Genomic DNA, 21,910 nt, shown 5'->3' with positions numbered 1-21,910 from the left:
AAGGCAATATTACCTCAGCCGAGGAATCGGAGGAAGAATCTATCTCCGCCGTGGACGCCCAAAGGGTTCTAATGCATTTAATCCCAGAAGACTCTGAGGTAATCCTCCAAAGGGCAATAGACAAAATAGGAGCACCTATACTCCTCCTCACAGGTCCTGAGACCATAAGCTTAGAATGGGGAGACCTCTATATAGAAAGATTAAGTGAACTAAACCCAGCACAGCTAAAAGGAATCCCTGAATTAAACGAAGAAACGGAAAGGAGTCTGTATAAAGCTCTTCACCAAATAATAAATGGCCGGGAAAAAACAGTAGCTTCTCAAATCTTACAGAAAAATACAACAAAAAAAGAGTTAAGGGCAAACTAAAAACTTGTCCTCCTTTCAGGACCAACTAAATACTTAATTCTGTTGTACAACTTATTGGTTTCTCTAGCTCACTAAGGAGGGGGTAGACCTGAGAACCCGGGCTGCGAAGGCTTACGTCAAGGCGGTGCAGCTCCTAGTGGGCTGCATCACTCGGGCCGGGTTCTTCCCCCAACTCTCGGTTCTCTGGTTGAAAAAGTCCACCTCAATACGGATCCCGGTATCGCAGTTTTTTTTTTCTTTTTTTTTCTTTTTCAGTTGTAAGGCATAGTTTAAGAATAATCTAAGTTCCAAATTTTAACAAACGTTTTTCATTTTTTTAGGGGTTACGAGAGAACGTTTCCAGACACCTGGATTAATGTAACCTAAAGTTATCTTTTTCGTATAAAGTGAAGTATAAATTTTAAGTTTTTTTTAGAACAGGGGTAAGGAGATTATGTTTTACAGACCTTTTAGCCACAACCTCTGGGTTACACAGCTAAACAGGTTGACTGAGGCCTCTTTTACCTCCTACTATCCTACTCTACCTTTCTTTAACCTCCCCTATTACTACCTGCTGACCCTCAGCAATCTTTATACTCCAAAGGCCGATGATGAAAGACATGAACTCCCATTCTTACTCACTGATGAAGCCTCAAAAAAGGCTGAAACCGGTCTGGGTAGTGACCTCCCTCCATAATGTAATAACAGCATACATTTCCTAGGAAATGTGTTTTTACATTATGGAAAATACCTAAGAATAGCGATCTGAACTTCTTCCTCCACCTTTGCAACGAGCTGCCCAATATCGTACTACGTACTAGGATCACTTGCATTGGCTAACGCTAGTGTCCGCCGATACTTTATAGTTTACTATATTCGGCAAGAAACTCTCTGATTCCAATCTTTGAGTTTCTTATTCGGTTTTAAAACTATGTGGGAATTAATATCCCCTTAATTTAAGTATATATATTATATTATCATTCTCACTGCACTACAGACACCTGAAAGGAAGGAAGCAAGAGAGGTCAAGATTGTTTAAACTGAAATAAAATCTTTGAATGAATACATTTCTATGGATTCAGCTGAATCACAATATTTTGATAGGAAAAAAAAAAAAGCTATCTTCATCACATGAATCATATATATTTGTCACTGGTATATATAATGTCAATATAATTCAGGTGGAAAAAAAAAAACAGCTATAGAGTCAGTTAGGAAGCCTTGTGTACTTCCTGACTACTGCTCATTAATAATTCAATAACAAGATGCAGAAGATTTTAAGATAATAAAAACTGTGTATCTAATATCAACATAATATAAACTATATATCTGATATCAATATAATGTAAATTATGTAGCTACTAAAAGACAATCAGCAGAAGACTCACTTTCAAAACCAACATCTTTTGCCTCATTACTCTGAGAAGCTTCTAACTTAGGATTTATCACTTGAAGAAGGATTCTTCTTTTTTCTTTAACATTATTTTTATCTTTTGAATATTTGCTATTAATAAATGCAGAAGGTAATCCTCTATGATTAGTTTTATTATGATAACCTGCTCTTTCTTCATAATAAAGGTACCCACCAGATTTTTCATCATCATTCACAAAACTTCTTTGAAATTTCCACTTATTAGGAACAGCTCTATCCACATTATCTTTATCAACCTAAAAATAATCCCAAATATTAAATAACAAATGTGAGTTCTTGAAAGGTTCATTCCAAGTACAATCATCATGGGGGGGGGGGGGGGGGAAGCATCATTTTTATTTTCATGAAAACAAGTTATTTTTTCATCTTCTCCTTTAGATGGAAGGAGGAATTTTTTTTTTTTTAATTTCTTAGATCTGCTAAATAATTTTTTTTAATTAGCAGATCCACAAATTTTTACAATTTCAAGAAGGTTTTAAAATTAATCACAAATTATTTCAAGTTTTTTTTTAATAAATTAAAGATGCCAAGAAAGTATATACTTGGTTTAATCCTTTATCCAAGTGTAAGCAAACAAAGTTTGTACCTGAAGTAACTTCAGTACTGGGCAACTCATATATAGAGGCAACAGACTTCACATCAATTGCCTTAGTATCCCATAATGCATAGCACATATCCTCACAGACGTATAATATTATACATTATGGGAAGGGCCAGTACCCAGACCAGGTTTTGACCTTTATGGAGGTGAAAAAGTAAAGGGGTGCTCCTCATAGGCCTAGAGTAGTTAGTATAGGGATACAAGAAAGCCTGATAGTATTAGGAAAAAGAAAAGATAGATAGGTAGTATGAAAGATAGAGAAAATGCCTCAGATCTTTAATATCATGATAAAGCCAAAGGCTATCAGTTTTCTTTTTCATCAATCTCATGAAGATGAACAACCAAAAGACCAAATGAAACTAAAATGCAAATATGACTGATACCAGGTGGTTAGCCTTATCTGAGTTAACTGCCTTAAGTTGGCTTTCTCTGCCTGGGGTTGCTCTCTAGTCATCCCTGCAATTGACCATAAGACCACATTGCGATTAAGAGGACAGAAAGAGGACGCGTTATTTCTTCTGTGTTTGAAGAGGAAGACATGTTAAAACCACTCAAAGTTCTTTTAACGAGTTCTTTTCAGTTTATAGAAAGAAGACTCATACAGGCCATTATATCCATGCGGAATCTCATCACCATCCCAGTCAAAAGGCAAGAACTATTAAAACACTGGTTCATCGGGCCCTCTCCTTTTGTTCTTTGGACAATCTTTTACAGAAAGAACTACAATATATAACTTCTTCCTTTCTATCTAATGGTTATAAGAATTGCTTCATTAAAAGAACTTTGAGTAGTTTTAATATGTCTTCCTCTTCAAACAGAAGAAATGACACGCATTACTATCCCTTATGTACAAGGCATCAGTGAACGTATAGCAAAAGTTTTAACACCACTGAATATTTTTGTTGCCTTTCGACCGTTCAGAAAAATCTCCACCTTTCTCCCTTCTCCTAAGAACAAGCTTCCACATCTTAATCATCCAGGTGTCTACTAGATTCTGTGCTCTTGTGGATTATCTTATTTCGGACAAACAGGAAGATCTGCCTCTATTCGGCTAGAAGAACACCAATCTTATATTGAATACTTTAAACCTGAAAAGTCTGGACTTGCAGAACATGTCATCTTCACTAGACACAGAGTTCATTGGAGAAAGACAAGAGTTCTTCACAAAAGTCAGTTTCTCATGAAACGCCTTTATAAAGAAACATGTGAAACTCTACTTCATTCCCCTAACTTAAACAGATCCGATGGCTTACATCTATCCCCTTTATGGGAAATAGTACTTTACAAATCAGCTAATCTTTCCTAACTTTTTATTGTATTGATTTTTTTTGAGGAAAGTTATTGACCTTTTTAATTATCTTACACCAGCTACTTAGGTGGCGCTTTTTGGAATCGTCAGTTATTGTTTAATTTGAGCTTAATGTACTGAAGATGCCTGTGACACACAGGCGAAAATTATACTATTAAATAACCTTTGTATATGAGTTTTTTCCGTTATTAATTTTGTATCGATATGTCTACTCACGGTATACCTCTTTTAAAACTTAACAGATAGCAGCTTTTTACCCACACCAATTTGCTGGAGGATGTCGAACAGAAAGGGATGCTAGACATTATCAAATGCTTGAGTAAAGTCTACTGATAGCACTGCCATTGGCTGCTTTTTCAAATTAACTGAATGGAGTAGTTCACATAGCAGAAACAGATTAACTCCATATACCTGTGTGCTTTTAATTATGTATTTCATTCCCACTTTGAGCCTGTTACTGATAATGTGGAAACATATCTTGTAGTCAGTATTAGATAAAGAAACAGGTCTACAGCTACTGATTACAGTGTGACCTCTATTAGTATAATAAATTTAGTTTAATCCTTTATCCAAGTGTGAGCAAACAAAGTTTGCGCCTGAGAGTATCTTCAGGACTGGGGTAAGGTGATACAACACCAGGGCAACTCGTTGCAAAGGTGGAGCAAGCTACCAACACTCCTGTCTCAGTATCTCCTATAATGCAAAACACATCTCCTTGCGGATATGTCTAATGTTATGCATTAAGGGAAGGGCCACTACCCAGACTAGTTTTGACCTTTATTGAGGTCTCTTCAGTGGGAGCCAGGCCCAAGCTGAGATACCGGGCAGAAGCATTTGTAGGTCATCTCTACCTATAGGAGTTGCCAAATGGTGTGCCACCCTTTTTTAATAAATTACTCTGGATTTAGAGAAAGATGTTGAAAGTTTATTTTTCACTTGGTTAGAGCTCACACTTGGATAAAGGATTAAACTAAATTTATTATACTCTAACCAAGTGAAAAATAAACTTTCAACATCTTTCTCTAAATCCAGAGTAATTTATTAAAAAAGGGTTGCTTATCAGTCCGGGAACATCGCTACAGTAAACTAAATCACCTTCCTCTGAAAAATAAGGAAGAAAATCTCTTTCTTTATATCTAAACTATGAGAAAGAAGTGCAAGGGGCTAACAAATTCTTTTCATTCAGTCTCGAGCCCAGCAGTTCTGCAGATTCCTTAGGAAGACCCAAATCTCTGACCAAGTCATTTAAATTGGTCTGTGAAAAAAGTTCAGGTAGGCCACTATCTTTGTATTCATCATCATTGAAATCTTCAACTTCTTCGTTTGAATCACTGATGAGTGGTTCTTCTAAAATTTGTGGAGATGTTGGCACGAGTATTTCAGGATCATGTTCCACTGGGCATATTGCAGATGGAAAATTAGGATAAGAAATGTCTTTTTTTTTATTTTTCACATTAAAACTTCGAACATTCAAAGAACAGAAGTAACAGTCATCAGTAAGGTTGTGGGGTTCCCTCCATACCATGAGAATTCCAAAACGGAAAGATTTTTGTTCTCCCTTTGATCACCTTCTAAGTTCTACACAAATGGAACATACTATATGCACCCCCCATGGCTTATCTAAGTCACCAAGTTTCATCCCAAAATACGCATAGTACACTTTTTTCATGAAATATGTAATGTTTCTTCGTTGTTTTTTTTTTTACCATTAACTTGCCACACGTAGCAAAAAATGTTAGGTGAATTTTTGCAACCTATTGAAGCCACTGCAAACACCACTTAAAACACAGTTAAACGAATTTTAAGGAATGACATCAACGCTATTACACAACACTATGTAAAAACATTAAAAAACCACAAACACATTAGATTAAATCTTCACACTAACTTAGAATATGCCACCTTTCAGAAATATGATAACCTTAGTAGTCAACGACTAAAGTTCAACTAAAGAATCACACAAGAAAATGTGTCTGACAGCAGGAAAGAAATCCGTTATCTCGGTGAATCAGATTCAAAGTAGCCACCTGCACTTTTTATCTGCATTCCTCCCACCTTCTCCTCCTATCTCAAGAATGAGAAGTTTTGTGGAAATTTCTTTATTTACCATAAAAAAGGCAATTTAAATCCAAATACTACCAATAAAAATGATAAAATTAGAAACTGGGTAAAATTGATGGGTGATGGAATTTTTTTTACTATTTTTTCTGAACTCAGCATCTAAAAATCTATAAGAATCAATTATTACTTCTCAGACAACTTTTCTATCGCAGGCCTGTTTTTTTTATGTTATTTATAATATTTATTTATATATATATATATTTATAATAGTCTCAAAAAAAAAAATGGTAGTGAGAAAAATATTTATACATTGTAACTCACCACACAAGTCAGCTGAGCAGGGGAAGTAGTAGAAGGATGTCAACTTGTCTGCGAAATGCATACAGTGTTTTTCGAATATAACTTGTTCTCGCATGTAACTCGCACCCCTGATTTTACTTTATGAAAAAAGACATTAAAAAGTTTTGGGTATACCTCGCACACGAAAAATGTTTAAACATGTTCACGTCGAGGCGATAGTAACTCGCTCCCTGCAGTAACAACACATCCTTCCCAATAGCCATTATACTGTAGATGCAAGAAAAACAAGTACTGTATTTTTTGATAGATAATGCGCACCCCTTGCATTTTTATCACTTCTTTTTATGTATAGATAATGTGCATGTGCCAACTAGTGGTAGAGTTAGGAAGTACTGACAGAGGACGGAGGAATTCTTTAAAAGCATGCGCATTGCTAATAGCAGTGGTCGATTTTTTTTATTCTAAATTTTACAATTTTCACATTATTGGGGAGCACTGTGACATTACTACAACTTTTTTTGTGTGACCATTGGGCCCGAAAGATAGCTTGTGTGGGCTGCATCATTCTCTTGTAACTAGTTGCATCAACAATTGAAAGGTAAGTGTACATTTTTTGTATTTTATGAAGTTACATTATTCTGTACATCCTGTTTTAAAATATCATAAAGTAAATCATTATTTGTTTATATTTTGTTATTAGATCTGAATTACCCATGAAAGACAGAAGTACTTCTCGGAGAAAATCCTACACAGCGCAGTTCAAGCTTAAAGTGGTAGAAGTAGCAAAGGAAACGGAATCGTGAAGCTGGTAGATTGTTCAGTGTTGTAGAAAGTAGTGTTCGTGAATGATGAAAAGGCTGAAACAGTCCTGAAATGTTTACATACGAGGAAACGTGCTATGAGATTTAGAAGGTGCTTGTGGCCAACCATAGAAAAAAAAAGTTTGATTGGGTTGTTAGTGAAAGAGATAAAGGCAGGTATGAGAATATCTACTGTCCGTGTTGCAGGAATCGAAAAGAATTGCACAAAACGATAATATAAAGGATTTCAAGGCCTACCCACCTTGGGTTTTTGGATTTATGAAGAGAAACAATTTAAGTGTGCACTCCTCCACTAGTGTTGAACAAAATTTGCCATGCAACTGGGAAGCGAAAGTAGCTAAATTTCGTTTGTTTCTGAGAGAAAACTTGTGTGGGGTTGATGCTTGTCACTTTAGGAATATGGGTGAGGTTCCCGTAACTTTTCACATGCCTAGTTCTAGGACTCTGAATCTGAACGGAGCAAAAGAGGTTTCAGTTGCTACAACAGGGAACGAAAGGTCTAACTTTACTGTGGATCTCTGCATAACCACAGATGGTTTCAAACTGTTACTGATAGTGATTTTCAAAAGAAAGACTGTTCCAAAAGGTTGTGATTCCAAAGATATTATTGTTACTGCTAATGATAAAGGTTGGATAAATTCTGAGGTTATGAAATTTTGGTTGGAGAATGTGTGGCGAAAGAGAAAAATGGCATTTTTCAACCCAAAATCTTTGTTAGTGTTGGATTCTTCTTCTTCTGCTGTCATGTGTAGGGCACACATGACAGCAGAAGTTAAAACAATTGTAGATAAGTATTGTATTCCAAATTGGCCGTCATTCCAGGTGGTTTAACAAAAAACTCCAAACCCTTGATCTTGCAGTAAATAAACCATTCGAAGACATTTTGCAGGCTAAGTTGGAAGACTGGATGATGAATGGCATCCATGAATATAACAAATTAGGGCATATGAAAAGAACGTCATATAAAGATATAGTTACATGGATTGTAGAAAGTTGGGCTGCTGTAAGTGAAAACTGTGTTACAAATGGTTTCATTAAAGCACAAGGGAATGCAGTGATGTCTGGTGACAATGATTATGAAGCTGAAGAAATACTGTTAAATTGCTTTAAAAACGAAATTTTTAATGCAATTGATTCTTTCAATATTGAGTCCGATGAAGAATATTTTTGGATTTAAATAGTGTAATGTTCAATAAATATTAAGTAATACTTCTACCTTAGTTTTGTTATTACATTTGATTTACCTCTCATACCTTTCAAATGTATGCCGTGCCTATTCATTTTTAATGAATTTAGACTTTTTGTATAGATAACGTGCGCGTTATCTGTCGAAAAATACAGTAGTTTTATTGTATCTCTGAATAAGGTACAGAGGCTTTCGCAGTCTGTGTAATATATTTCTCAACAAATAGTGCAATTGGAGACAGCTGGAATAAAAATGGCACCAACTAATGAATCACATGTCCCCTCTCAGAGAAACTATGCTGTATAGACTCAAGCAAAACCATATGTTGCACTGAAACACAGTTAGAAACAGTTTTTAGTTTTTAGACAATAGTTTTTAGTTAGAAACACAGTATCTAACTAAAAACTATTGTCCAATTTTTCAATTATATGAAATAAGTGTTTGTTTGATGTCATTATTACATTAAACAAAGGCTAACTTCAAATAAAATTCTACAACAAATTGAAACATGCCATATAATGCTTGTGTAAGTTCCCCTGCCAGCTCAAACGCAAACAAGCAGCAATAAAAATCAACCAAGGGGTGTAACTTTGTGTGAGTTGAGTCCGCCAGTAATGAGAAATTCTGTCGGACCGATAAACGACATCCCATCGTGAGTGTGTTAAAACTAAGAAATATATAGTGAATGTGTTAAAACTAAGAAATATGTAGTGAATGTTGTGAAAAATGTTATGGGATTCGGTTGAAAAGAATTAGCATTTCAATTCAAAAATTGTTGGCTTGCTTTTATCTTTGAGTCATTTGATCTTTTGTTAATACCGCACCAATCATGTGAACATCTTCATAGCTGCTCTCTCATGTATGCCCTAGACCAGTGGTCTCAAACTGGCAGCCCACGGGCCACATCTGGCCCCCAAAGCAATTTTACATGGACCACGAATACATTTCAATTATGTATTTGTTGTAAATATGGTGCTTATAGTTTTAGAGACAGAGATATGGACTGAGCTTATGTGCACATAAGCTCAGTCCATATCTACAATTTACAATCAGTAAATTTAGTTTGCCAGCCGACAGTTGGTGGCACCTCAGTATTCTGGTGTTTCCAATGCACAGCTGCACAGTTCATATTGCAATACAGATGGAGACAAACTAACGTATGGCTTATAAAACCTGTTTATTTGTGCTTGTTTCTAGATCTATATCAATACCAATATATCAATACCTATTGTTTAGAACTATGCATAACTCTTGAGTGTTGCTTTCATACAAAAATTCATCTTGTTGAATTAAAGTTGTAACTAAAATTATAATAGTGATTTTAATTAAGAGATTAAACTGCAAGCCATGTCTTTAACAAAGAGTAAAAGAAAAGTGAACAAAGAAGGATGTGTTTTTCAAGATAAATGGGAAATTATGTACTTTTGTGGTGTTGTGCGCAATAAAATTGTATGTTTTATTTGTAATAAGGGAATATCAGTTCCAAAAGAATACAATTTACGTTGCCATTACGAAATGAATCATGAAGAAAAATTTGAAACGTTGCAAGGCAAATTGAGGGGAAAAAAGTTAGTTTCTGAAATCTGGCTTACAATGACAACAAAATTTTTTTACCGAAACAAATAAATCAAGTGAAGCAACAGTTCATGCAAGTTTTGCTCTCGTGCACATCATTGCAAAACGATCAACAAACCATTAAATGATGGCAAATTCCTTAAAGATTGTTTGATTAAGTCTGCTGAACTTCTTTGTCGTGACAAACAACAATTATTTAAAAATATAGTTTGTAGGCCAACACAGTAGGGAACATATTAATGAAATCACTAGTGATTTACAATGTCAGTTAAAAGAAAAAAGTATAGATTTTGCAGCATTCTCAATAGCAGTTGATGAGAGTACTGACATCACAGATATAGCACAACTTGCCATTTTCGTATGAGGTGTTACTGATGAATTTGAAGTAATTGAGGAATTATTGGAAATAATTCCTATGAAAGGAAAAACTGGTGCACAGGATATTTTTTCTGAAATAAAAACTGTAATAGATAAATATAAATTAAGTTGGGATAAAATGGTTGGATTTGCAAGTGATGGTGCAGCTGCTATGGTTGGTGAAAAAAATGGAGTAGCAGTAAAAATTAAGAAATATGGTGAAAGAAGAAAAATTTCAGAATAAATTTTGCACTATACATTGCATTATTCATCAAGAAGCACTTTGTGGCAAAATTTTGCAGATGGATAATATTATGGAAACAGTAACAAAAACAGTAAACTTTATCCGTGGACGAGCTCCGAATCATCAAGAATTTGTTGCATTGCTTGAAGAAGTCGAGAAGCTGTATTAAACGATTTTTTGATTTAATAAATGAAATCAAAATTTTCAAGACACATCGACGAGCTACGTAATGATACATGGATAACAGAATTAGCATTTCTTGTTAACTTAACCGGCCATTTAAATATTCTCAATAAATAGCTGCAAGGAAAGAATAAACTTATCACTGACATGTATGCTTGTATTAAAGCTACAAGTAGTCTAGTTATGAAGATACTTTAGGTGCAAACTTTGTCTACTTAAGCTTGGGCTAAGGATTGAAAGAAGAATATAATTCCTTGTCTAGTATAATTTACTTTATAATCACACGGAAAAACTTTCTACAACTCTATTTTTCTGGGTCTAGTCTCCCACTGATGGCACCTCAATAAAGTTAGCTATACACACATCCAAAAGGAAGTGTGCTGTGCATTGCAAAATATCAAGACTTACGATAATGTCAAGTTAACAGTTTCTATATACAAGTAGTCTAGTTGTGAAGATACTTTCAATATAATCTTTTGTTTTGCTTATGCTTGGGTTCGGATTAAATTAAGACTATAATTTTCTGTCTAGTATACTATTTACTGTGATGGATATATAAGAAGATCGTTTGGTGTAAAATCAAGTGTAAAACAGGGTTGCTGAATAACAGTAGAGATAACATGTAACCTCTACTGTTATTCAGCAACTATATGGATTATATTTACGAAGAAGGAATATGCCATTAAACCCGATATCAAAACTAGAGATATTAAACTCATTTCTTCACTATATATGACATTTATACTCCAAAATAAACCCATTAAATGTTACTGACTCCTTAATTAAATCAAATAAAAAATTTATATATAAAAATTTATATGAAATTTTTATATAAAAAATTTCATATAAAAAATATAAAAAATATTTTTTTTATAAAAAAAATATTTTTTTAAAAAATATTTTTAAATATTGTATATTAAAAAATTTATATGAAAATCTGCAATAAAAAAAACTATGAAAATAGGTAGAAACATGAAAAACATCAGTTGCAATTCAAATGAATTTTCATTTTACTGTATTTTCAGCTATTTTGATAGAATTTTTAGTGAAGATGGCAATTAAAAATTAAAATTCACAAGAGAATCTGGAAAGCTATGCAGTAGAGAGCCAGATGAATAAATTTATATGGAATAATACAGAAATTAGTTATAACCAGTGATTTTTTTGTAAAATAATAGGTGCCGGTAGATTCATTATTTGCTAGCAGGAAAAGTTGAAAATTAAAACCATACCAGCCACATATCACCAGTTACTGTTAATAAAGCTGCCAATATGCCATACCATTGTATATCATTCCCCCCCCCCCAAAAAAAAAGCACTGGTTAAACCTTCTAATGCAGTAGTAAAGGACAGTGTTTAAACCAATTTTAATTTATTAATCTGACATTTAGGCAGAAAGAAAACAACCAATCAAAGACCAGGTATGAGAATTCTGAGAAAATCCTAGGAGACTGAACAGATGGCATCAACGGAGATTTCTTTAAAAATTGAATCCATTAAAAAGGAACTTGAAATTCTTAGCATTCAAGAAAGTGTGAGCAATGCTAATTTAATGTGATATCATTCAAATAGAATGGGAGAAGAAAGATTAGCAAAACAGGTATTTGATGTCAATATTACAAGGAAAAAAGACCTAGAAGAAGACCATGTTCAAGGTGGATTGATGCCATTAGTAGAAAGAAAGAAAGAAACGGATTGATTTGGAAGAAAATTTTATAGGAGGCTTGTATTAATGTAAATTAATTAAGTAGTAATAATATAGTAGTCTGTAAACATCCTCTTTAGGGTAAATTCCAGGAACCAGAGCTAACAAAACATCCAGTAGTTGAAATTTCATTACAGTGGTATCTCGCTAATCCGAACCTCTTTAGTCCGAACCCTCCAGTAATCCGAACTGGTTTGAAAGAAAAGAAGTTTTATTTATTACGTATTATTATATTGTGTACTATTATTTTTATTTAATAATTATTATTTGAATTATTATTATTTAGTACAGTATTTTTTCATACTGCTGATTGTACAGTTATACTGTAGGTCTATTTTTTAAGTTTTACATTACAGTACAGTAGCTTTTTTTCTATCAGATACTTCATTTATTTACAGAATTAAATTGATGCACCATTAGAATTTTATTATTTTTGTCTTAAACGCTAGTTATTGTTGTCTCTTGGGCTAAAATTCGCTAATCCGAACGAGCAGGGTTTTTATTAGTTCGGATTAGCAAGATACCACTGTATTTAAATATGCCTATATCTTTACACCTCTGTGCTTGTCTATTATGAGCAGTTTGTTGGTATTAGGATGACAATTTTAACAGAGAAGAGAATATGAAACTGGATTTTGGAAGGAATTGCAGCATTTTCATTTTAACATACAAATTAATTAGAATAAAAAAACATTATTTGACAAAATATAAGCCATTATGTTCTATGCCTCTGGATCAATCTCTCTATAACCAATTCAATTGCTTTATGCAGGATTAACTGGAAATATACAACTGTTTGCAGAGGATGCAAAATTAAGACTAACAATGAGTGATCAAGCAGATGTTGTGGTCCTACAAAAGGATTTGAATAGTTTGTATGAATGGGCAAGTGAGTGGAAATATTAGTTCAATACTACAAAGTGTAAGGTTCTGAAATTTTGTAGGCTGAAGGAAGTTGAGGAGACAAGAGACTGTAAGCAGTGATAGACAAAGACCTGAAGTTTAGGGTCACACTGTACAAGTTATGAAGTCATCATGTTGAATTATGGTAATGATGCAGAGCCTTGACATGCAGAAATAAAGAAATTCCATTGTATTGGTCCTTAATTAGGCCTCACATGGATTATCGTATGCAGATTTGGTTATTATCTAGTTTTCATACTGAAGAGAAGGTTCCAGAAAGGGGTCCAGACATGATTAACTAAAGTGGTAACTGGTCTTTGGAAAAAGGAATATGAAAACAGATTGAGGTGGATGCAGTTTGTAAAGCCTCATAAATAGGAAGAGGAGAGGGATGTGCCTGAGATGCTTAAGTTGGTAAGAGATTGTTACTGGATTAATGTGGAAGAAATTTTGCATAGAATGGGGGAGGGGAATAGAACAAGAGGCAACTTTTGGAAACTGTATAAGGAGGGAGGGTGTAACCAAAGGGTAAGAAGCAGCACTTCTTTGCATAGAGAGTAGTTGGTTAGTGGAATGCATTGCCTGACAATGTGTTGAATGAGGAAATGTTGAATGAGTCTAAAGCACAGTTTGATGAGCTTTGTGTGGGACAACATGTACTTCCTTCAATGAGCCTTTTGACTCTATGGAGGTCTGGTGTTAATAACAATATTAATCCCTAGTACTTACATGTCCTTAAGCCCATGACCTATCAGACTGGCTTTTGTAACCCTAATTTTTTTTGGATAAGGTGGTTAATCTTATATCTAAATATATATTCTTGCCCATCAATTGTGTGTTTTCAAGCAGAACAACTACCATTATCTCATGGTGCTAAACCATAAAATTGATATTACTGTCTGTCACAATGTGAGTTCTATGGTCAACTTTTTGAGATGTGATATTAAAAATCCCAGTTTCTGAGAAAGAGGAAAAACTCTACATGCCCATGTCAGGGATCTACCAACTTAGGAACCAGCCAAAGAAAAGCTCAGAAAAATATTCTTCTAGTTGGTGACTTGGATTGAACTTATGATGGTCTTTTATTGGGAGGAAAACTAATGCTATGGATGTGAACAACCTTTCCATAGAATACACATGCACATAATACCCTAGGTCAGTGGTGTTCAACCTTTTTTACTATGCAAGCTACTTTTCTATAAAAAGTTATTCGGTGATCTACTCTCTTATATAGATCACGTTCCCCCAACCTGATATCTGATTACGCACAAATAAACAACTAAAAAAAAATACCAACTATAAACTTTATTTGTGTATTAAAAAATTTCTTTATCTCTTTTAATTATTTTAATACAACAAATATTTTAATACAATAAAATATATATATATATTGGAATAAAATATTTATTTCTCTATTTTGGAAAACCAAAGTTAGAATAAACAACAGATTGATTACAAACTCATAAGTTACAGGAAATGCTGGTTGATTAAAAAAAAAAGTTAATGTGAAATTTGATATTGTTAGGACCTCGCAATATTTTCATAGTCAAGTTGATATGAAGAAGCCAATAGCAGACAATCATCCATATGATCATTTGTAATTTGGTTTCTTAATTGATTTTTTATGACGGTCATATTTAAAAAGCAGATTCTGACAAGTATGTTGATCTGAAACACAACAGAATTTTTCACGCAATATCAGTTAATATTGGGAATTTTTCGTGTGCATACTTCCAAATGACTTCATTGTTTATTGATTTTAAATGTAAACTATTCGGAATGTTTATTATCTCAAGTTCTACTACAGCTTGGTTTATATCAAACAGCCCACTAATTTTATTTGAAATTTCTGTGATGTTCAAGTTTTCTTGAAATAGATTATTGATAAAAGATACAATCATTTTAGTTTTATTGAAATCTTTAACTCTTGAATTTATTTCTTCCTCAACTAATTCTTTTTCACCAATAAATTCTTTTAAATCATAGTGACGCATTTCTTAATTTCGTTCAAAAAATTTTAATATGGGAGATGTCTAAATTCGCAGTCACTTATATTTCTCTTTAATAAAAGTAAGTATTGTTGGAAATTTTTTCTTGAACTTAACATGTCAATTAAATTTTTATCTCTACTTGTAACTCTAAATTTAAAGTGCTTATTTTCGTACAGAAATCTACTAAAAATGATAAGTGTAACAACCATCTTTTATCACTCAATTATGGATAAATATCTCCTTTTTCATCAAGAAAAATTTTTATATCGTTAATTAATACGAGAAATCTTTCTAAAAATTGACTTCTGCTGAGCCAGCGAATATTACTGTACAACAGAAAAAGTTCCCTATCATCATCTGCCTGTAATTTAAATAACCGCCATTGCGGGGCTTTTCCTCAAATAGAATTTACGATTTTAAATGTAATATCCAAAACATCTTTTGTGTTTAATCTTTTACTACACAGTACTTGTTGGTGAATAATATGGTGGTACGTAAAAAAATCTGGATATTTGTCATCGTTTTTACATAATGAAATGAAGCCTGATTTATTACCTATCATTGCAGGAGCACCATCAGTAGTAATAGACACAAATTAAAAAGCAAAAGTTTGTGTCATTTCACAAATTCATCAAATGCCGAAAAAATGTCTTCTCCCCTAGTCCTTCCCAATAATGGTATAATTTTCAAAAGTTCTTCTTTACTTGAATAATCTTGAAATACCATGTGAATAAATACCATTAACTGAGCAATATCAGTAAAGTTGTTTGATTCATCAAATTGTAATGAAAACGCAACACACTGGTGAATGTCTGACATTAACCTGGCATGGAAACATTTCTCCAGCAATTGGAACTCTTTCTAATTTCTAATTTGAAACCTTGCCGGCGGCCTAGAAGTAGTCACTCTCTAGCGATGTCTCAAACCAAGAAGCTCCTTTCTGGAAGTGGGGAACTCCTCTCTCAAGCAACATGGATCCAGGCAGTCTCACTGACGGCAACTTTGGACCGGGCAGCCTCCTCTCTGACAGCAATTCTGGAACCGGGATCCCTTCTGCTTGCTTCAGTCCCTTTTTATTAGGCCTCCTCTGAGACCTCGCATGAAGTTTGGCAACCCCCAAAGAATCAGTATAAGTCTTTCATCTTAAGTTTCAAGTTTGGCACGCCTTTTGTTCTCCTCTGCTTTTGTTTGATTGCAAGTTGCCAGCCATTGGAAAGTTTCGATAACAATCTTTCTAATGCCGCCGCATACAGCTTCGGTGACAAAAACATTGCCTTTGTATTTAACATTCTACCATATTCTTATTAAAGCAGTATATACAGTTAGCTTCAAAAGAGTTATTTACAAAAACATCTAGTACAAACTATACCAAGACAAACAAAGTTTATTTTTTTACAATATTCACATGGGACTTATTTACTTTTAACCTAAGTAAAAAATAGATGTAATGTGCTTTGGAATATTTAAAATTTAAGCTACAATCGAGTTTTTACACTTTGCTTATTCACATGGTATTCACTCGGCTCGCTGTTTGACTTCCACTGATCCAAATTAATTCATTTACCCAGACTTATAATAAAATTACTGATTTGACAATTTTAATGAAAAATAAATAAACAATAGCAATACACTTAAAGCGAATTAAAAATAATACAAAATAATGATAAATAAAATATTATGTTTTTAGTTTTAATTAAATTTGTAAGTAAGGAGGAATACACAAGAGATCGACCAAAAATTGCTCCGCGAACAATGGGTTGAACATCCTTGCCCTAGGTTATTGAAATATGGATAAAAATCTCTCTTAACTTCCTCAATGCATAAGTAAAGTGCCATTTTTTTCCATCTCCAACCTGCATATGTAATCTGGATGCAACCTTGTTTCTGGACTTCCACTATTGATCAATCTCAGGAGTGATCATGAGCAGAAATCCAGAACAGCTTATGGGCAAGAATATATATTTAGATATAAGATTAGCCACCTTATCCTAAAAAATTATGGTTACAAAAGGAAGAGATGGGAAAGAAGTCATATGCTTGTTATAATTTGTCATATACAGCATTTTGGACTGTTCTGGCTATTATTCTCAAGTTTGTGTTTTCAAGTAGTATTCTCAAGTCTGAACTTGAGAATAGACTGATTAGAAAAATCTGAGAACAGACAATTGACAATAATTTAACAGTTGTCTATTTTCAAGTTCATTAAGAATAGATGAGCTTCCATGGCTCAGTCAGTATAGATGCTCTTTAGTCAGAAAGACCTGGGTTCAATTCCCATTTATGACATGAGGAATCTTTATCAGGTGTTTATGACTAAAGATGAGTTAACCAGTCTCATACAGAAGTGGAGAGTTTTTCTCCTGGAAATTCAGGTTATTCAATCCTCAAAGCAGGCAAGCTTGCCCCATGAACACACACACACAGATCTACAGACATTGAACACTTCAGAAATGATGGTGGAATGCAATGGTCCCAGCTAGGAAGTGGTAACTTTTGACTAATACCTCATCATGGATTCAAATGTCAATACTAGTATCCTGGATACTCCCATACACTAATAATAATAACTGAGAATAGACAGTTCTCATATTATACAAAACTGGCCATTCATTCCATACAATAACTAAAAAAAAAAAAAAACTTAAATGTACACAATTTACATATCATTTTGCTTACAAAAGCAAAGTTCTTTCATATAGTGTGCAGAAGTGATATATAACTGTTTATTATGACGCAGAGCAGAAAAAGGAAATTCTAAAAATCCCTGAATTACCATTGTACAATGTTAGAATTTCTGATTCAAGAAACCAACAAAAAATTGAGACATCTCTTACTGGACCACATTCCAGTAAGATATGACTTACAATTTTTTGAGTATTATACCAAATCCATTTAAGGATATAAAATCTTCTTGTCTTGTCAGATGTCATCTCCTTCCGGGAGGTTGACTATCATAAGCTTCCACCATGTACTGTTCTGTGCTTCTCTATTACATTCTTCATAAGACAAAAAGGTCCGGTCCTTAATATTTCCCATCCAATCTGTTCTTTGTCTTCCTCTTCTTTTTATTCCTTGTATCATTCCTCCTAGAAGTGTTTATTGTAGGGATTCATGCCTTAGTATGTGACCAAGGTAGGTGGTTTTCCTTTTCTTAATGGTTTTCAACAGAGTCCTATTTTCTTCAATCATCTCTAATAGCTCTAAATTAGTTTTTTTGGCAGTCCATGGGACTCTAAGGAATCTTCTGAGGATCCACATTTCTTTTACATTCTCTTTTACGTTCTTCATAAGACTAAAAGGTCCAGTCCTTAATATTTCCCATCCAACCTGTTCTTTGCCTTCCTCTTCTTTTTATTCCTTGTATCATTCCTTCTAGAAGTGTTTATTGTAGGGATTCATGCCTTAGTATGTGACCAAGGTAGGTGGTTTTCCTTTTCTTAATGGTTTTCAACAGAGTCCTATCTTCTTCAATCATCTCTAATATCTCTAAATTAGTTTTTTTTGGCAGTCCATGGAACTCTAAGGAATCTTCTGAGGATCCACATTTCAATGGCTTTTAGTTTATTTTCTCAATATTTTGATATTGTCCATGTTTCTGCTCCATATAGCAGTGTTGACCATATGTAGCATTTGAACATATGGTCAACATACCTTGATCTACGGTATTTCCTCTGATCTTAATATTTATATCAGGTATTTTCCTTTTTTCTCTTGTTACCAACAAGGTTTTGATTTTTTGAAGTTGAAATTAAGTCCATATTTTTCACTTAGTTTCAGCATCTCTTCTAGTAGGTAACCTTCTAGTAACTCTTGATTACTGATATACAAACGTGTATAAAGAATATATCTAAAATAGCAAACTACAAAAATGTCTCAGTCAAAGCCCCATAGCATCAAAATATTCTGAAAAAAAAAAATTCACTCTAATAAATTTCACTATAATATACTACTCTCTGGTCCCTAGAAGTTCACTATAGTGAGAATTAACAAATGATTATGTTAAAAATGATTCACAAATTCAATTTTAATAGCTACTTACCTTGAGATCTCTAGTATTGTCTTCCTTTTCATTATATAGGCTACCATTATCTGGAAGTCACAATTATATTATAATTTTACTAAATATTCTGCTATATGAAATCAAACCTCATAACATGTCAAAAAACAATGATGATGCATTTTTTATTTACAAGTTGTATGAATAATGCATGATATTTTACAAGATAATGTATTTGATTTATGTAATGGTTAAAGCAAATACAATACACCACTTAAAAGCATTCTTTTCAGTCACCATGTCATTTAGGAAAATTCCTATTGCCTGTAGCCTGGTGTGAATTCCCATTATTACTGAAGATTTATTTTATATAATTATTACTACTGATAAGGATCTACTTCCATAAGCAAACTCAGGATGGATAAAATTATATTAGTAATAGTGCAGATGTGGTAGCCCTGCAAGAGGATTTGAATAAGCTATACAGATGGGCAAATGAATTAGGGTTTCAGTTTAATGCAGCAAAATGTAAGGTCTTGAGGTTTGGGACATATCGATGGGACGCTGCATGTTCTATTGGAGGAGCTATACTGGAGGAAGTAGGGAAGACAAGAGATCTGGAGTTGATGATTGATAGAAACCTGAAATTTAGGGGACATATCGAAAAGGTGGATCTGGAGTTGATGATTGATAGAAACCTGACATTTAGGGGACATATCGAAAAGGTGGTGAAGGTAACACAGAGGATTGCTGCAATAATGAGAAGGACACTGACCAGCAGAGATAAAAGTTATCATTCCTTTGTATAAGACTCTGATCAGACCACACTTAGACTATTGTCCACAGATTTCGTCCCCAGGGTTTGAGGGGGATAAATTAACTGTGGAAAGGGTACAAAGGGAGATAACAAAGATGATTTCAGGACTGTACAATGTTAGTTATGAGGATCGGCTGAGGGAATATGGACTGCAGAGTTTGGTGGATAGAAGGAGAGGTGATATGATTGAGACCTTTAAGCTGTTGAGAGGTAGTTACAGGGTTGACACTGGAGAGGTCTTTTGCTTGGTTGAACAGTGTGAAGGAGTGATGACAAGAGACCTCAATAAAGGTCGAAACTAGTCTGGGTAGTGGCCAATCCCTTAATGCATAACAGTATACATATCCACAAGGAGATGTGTTTTGCATTATGGGAGATACTGGGATAGGAGTGTTGGTAGCTTGCTCCACCTTTGCTAAGAGTTGCCTGGTGTTGTACTACTTACCAAGGTAAGATAGTACAACACTATATTCAGTCCTGAAGATATTTTCAGGTGCGAACTTTGTTTGCTTTCACTGGGATAAAGGATTAAACTAAATTGATTATACACTATTCTAAGTATTACCCATAATGTAGAACACATCTCCTAGGAGATGTTTGATATTATACATTATCGTGGAAGGTCACAATCCAGACCGGTTTCGACCTTTATTAAGATCTCATCAGTGAGTAGGTAGACAGGTAATACCGAAGTTACAGCGAAGAGAACTTTATACTTTGCTATACGAGTTGTCGAAAAGGTGCACTCATAAATTATTTAAATATAAAGAGCCAATAGGCTTCATTTCAGTCATGTGTCCCCTTAATTTAAATAATGTTACATCGCCGAAGTGAAGCCTATTGGCTCTTTATATTTAAGTAATTTATAGGTGCACCTTTTCGACAACTCATATAGCAAAGTATAAAGTTCTCTTCGCTATAACTTCAGTATTACCTGGTCTACCTACTCACTGATGAGACCTCAAAAAGGGTTGAAACCGGTCGGGGTAGTGAACTTCCACCATAATGTATAACATCAAACATCTCCTAGGAGATGTGTTTTACATTATGGGTAATACTAAGAATAGTGATCAGAACTTTACCCACCTTTGCAACGAGTTGCCCTTGTTGAACTATGCACTTTAGCTTATGCTACAGTCTGCCGAAACTTTTATAGTTTGCTATATTTGGCATGAACTCTCCGCTTCCTATCTTTGAGTTTCTTATTCAGCTTTGAAATAATGTGGGATTTAATATCCCTTAATTTAAATAATGTTACATCGCCAAAGTGAAGCCTTTTGGCTCTTTAATTTTAAGTTAATTAATATTATTATTACAGGCAACTCCAAGGAGTCCTTAGAGTTGCCTGTAATAAAAGTTGAGGGAGGCCCTAAACATCATGTCAAGAACTATCCAACACTTGCACAGTATCTATCATACTTTGCTTTGAACTCATTCATGGTCATGGCACCGACAACAGACTCTGGCAACCTATCCTACTCATTCACTACTCTCGAAGCAAAAAACCTAGTTCTAACACCCTTGCTAACTACACTCATACTCAGTTTCCATGGATGACTCCCTAGTTCCCCCCCCACACACACCACAACCACCATTGCACCTGTTCTGAAAAATTTTCTCTGAATTAATCTTGTAAAAACCACTCAGTAATTTGTATGTCTCAATTATATCACCCCTTTTCTGCCTATTAACCAGCCTCTGTAACACACAAATCTTTAATTTGTTCTTGTAAGGTTCATTCAATAGACCTGCTACCATTTTGGAGGTGAAAAGGATTCACTCACCTCTGAATCCTTTCCACCTCCCTCATCACCAATAAACCTGGCACCGGATCTGTGTGCAGTAGTCAAGATGGGGTCTTATCAAGGCTCGGTAAAGATGAACAATAACCTGCTAGTCTCTGTTCATCAAAGTATTCTTCAATAACAAGTGATCTGATGGGTTGCTGTAGCCACTTTTGCTATGTCCCCCCCCTAAACTTTACTTCCCATCCACTAACACACCCAAGTCTCTGGCTCCTTCAATTTCCTGGGGTACAGTTCCACCAATGTGGAATACAGCTGGTTATCATTTCACTCCAA

At 34.3% G+C, this 21,910-nt stretch overlaps 1 protein-coding gene across 1 annotated transcript in view; it reads right to left on the bottom strand.

The window, feature by feature from the left end:
• The window catches only part of LOC150102411 (uncharacterized), a 415,154-nt gene that overhangs the window by 236,500 nt on the left and 156,744 nt on the right, over window positions 1-21,910 (bottom strand). Inside the window, exons 10-11 of the mRNA XM_090399571.1 lie at window positions 19,055-19,104; window positions 1,736-2,015 (exon numbers count right to left, since the gene is read on the bottom strand). Coding sequence (XP_090255697.1) covers window positions 1,736-2,015; window positions 19,055-19,104 — 330 coding nt within the window. The remainder of the gene's footprint in view (window positions 1-1,735; window positions 2,016-19,054; window positions 19,105-21,910) is intronic.

This window comes from Typopeltis vanoorti, chromosome 10 (assembly GCF_054136105.1).
Source record: "Typopeltis vanoorti isolate ZY-2024b chromosome 10, IOZ_Tvanoo_1.0, whole genome shotgun sequence".
NCBI lineage: Eukaryota > Metazoa > Arthropoda > Arachnida > Uropygi > Thelyphonidae > Typopeltis > Typopeltis vanoorti.
Note: the sequence above shows the minus strand (reverse complement) of the source record. Positions and strands in the feature narration are given on the sequence as shown.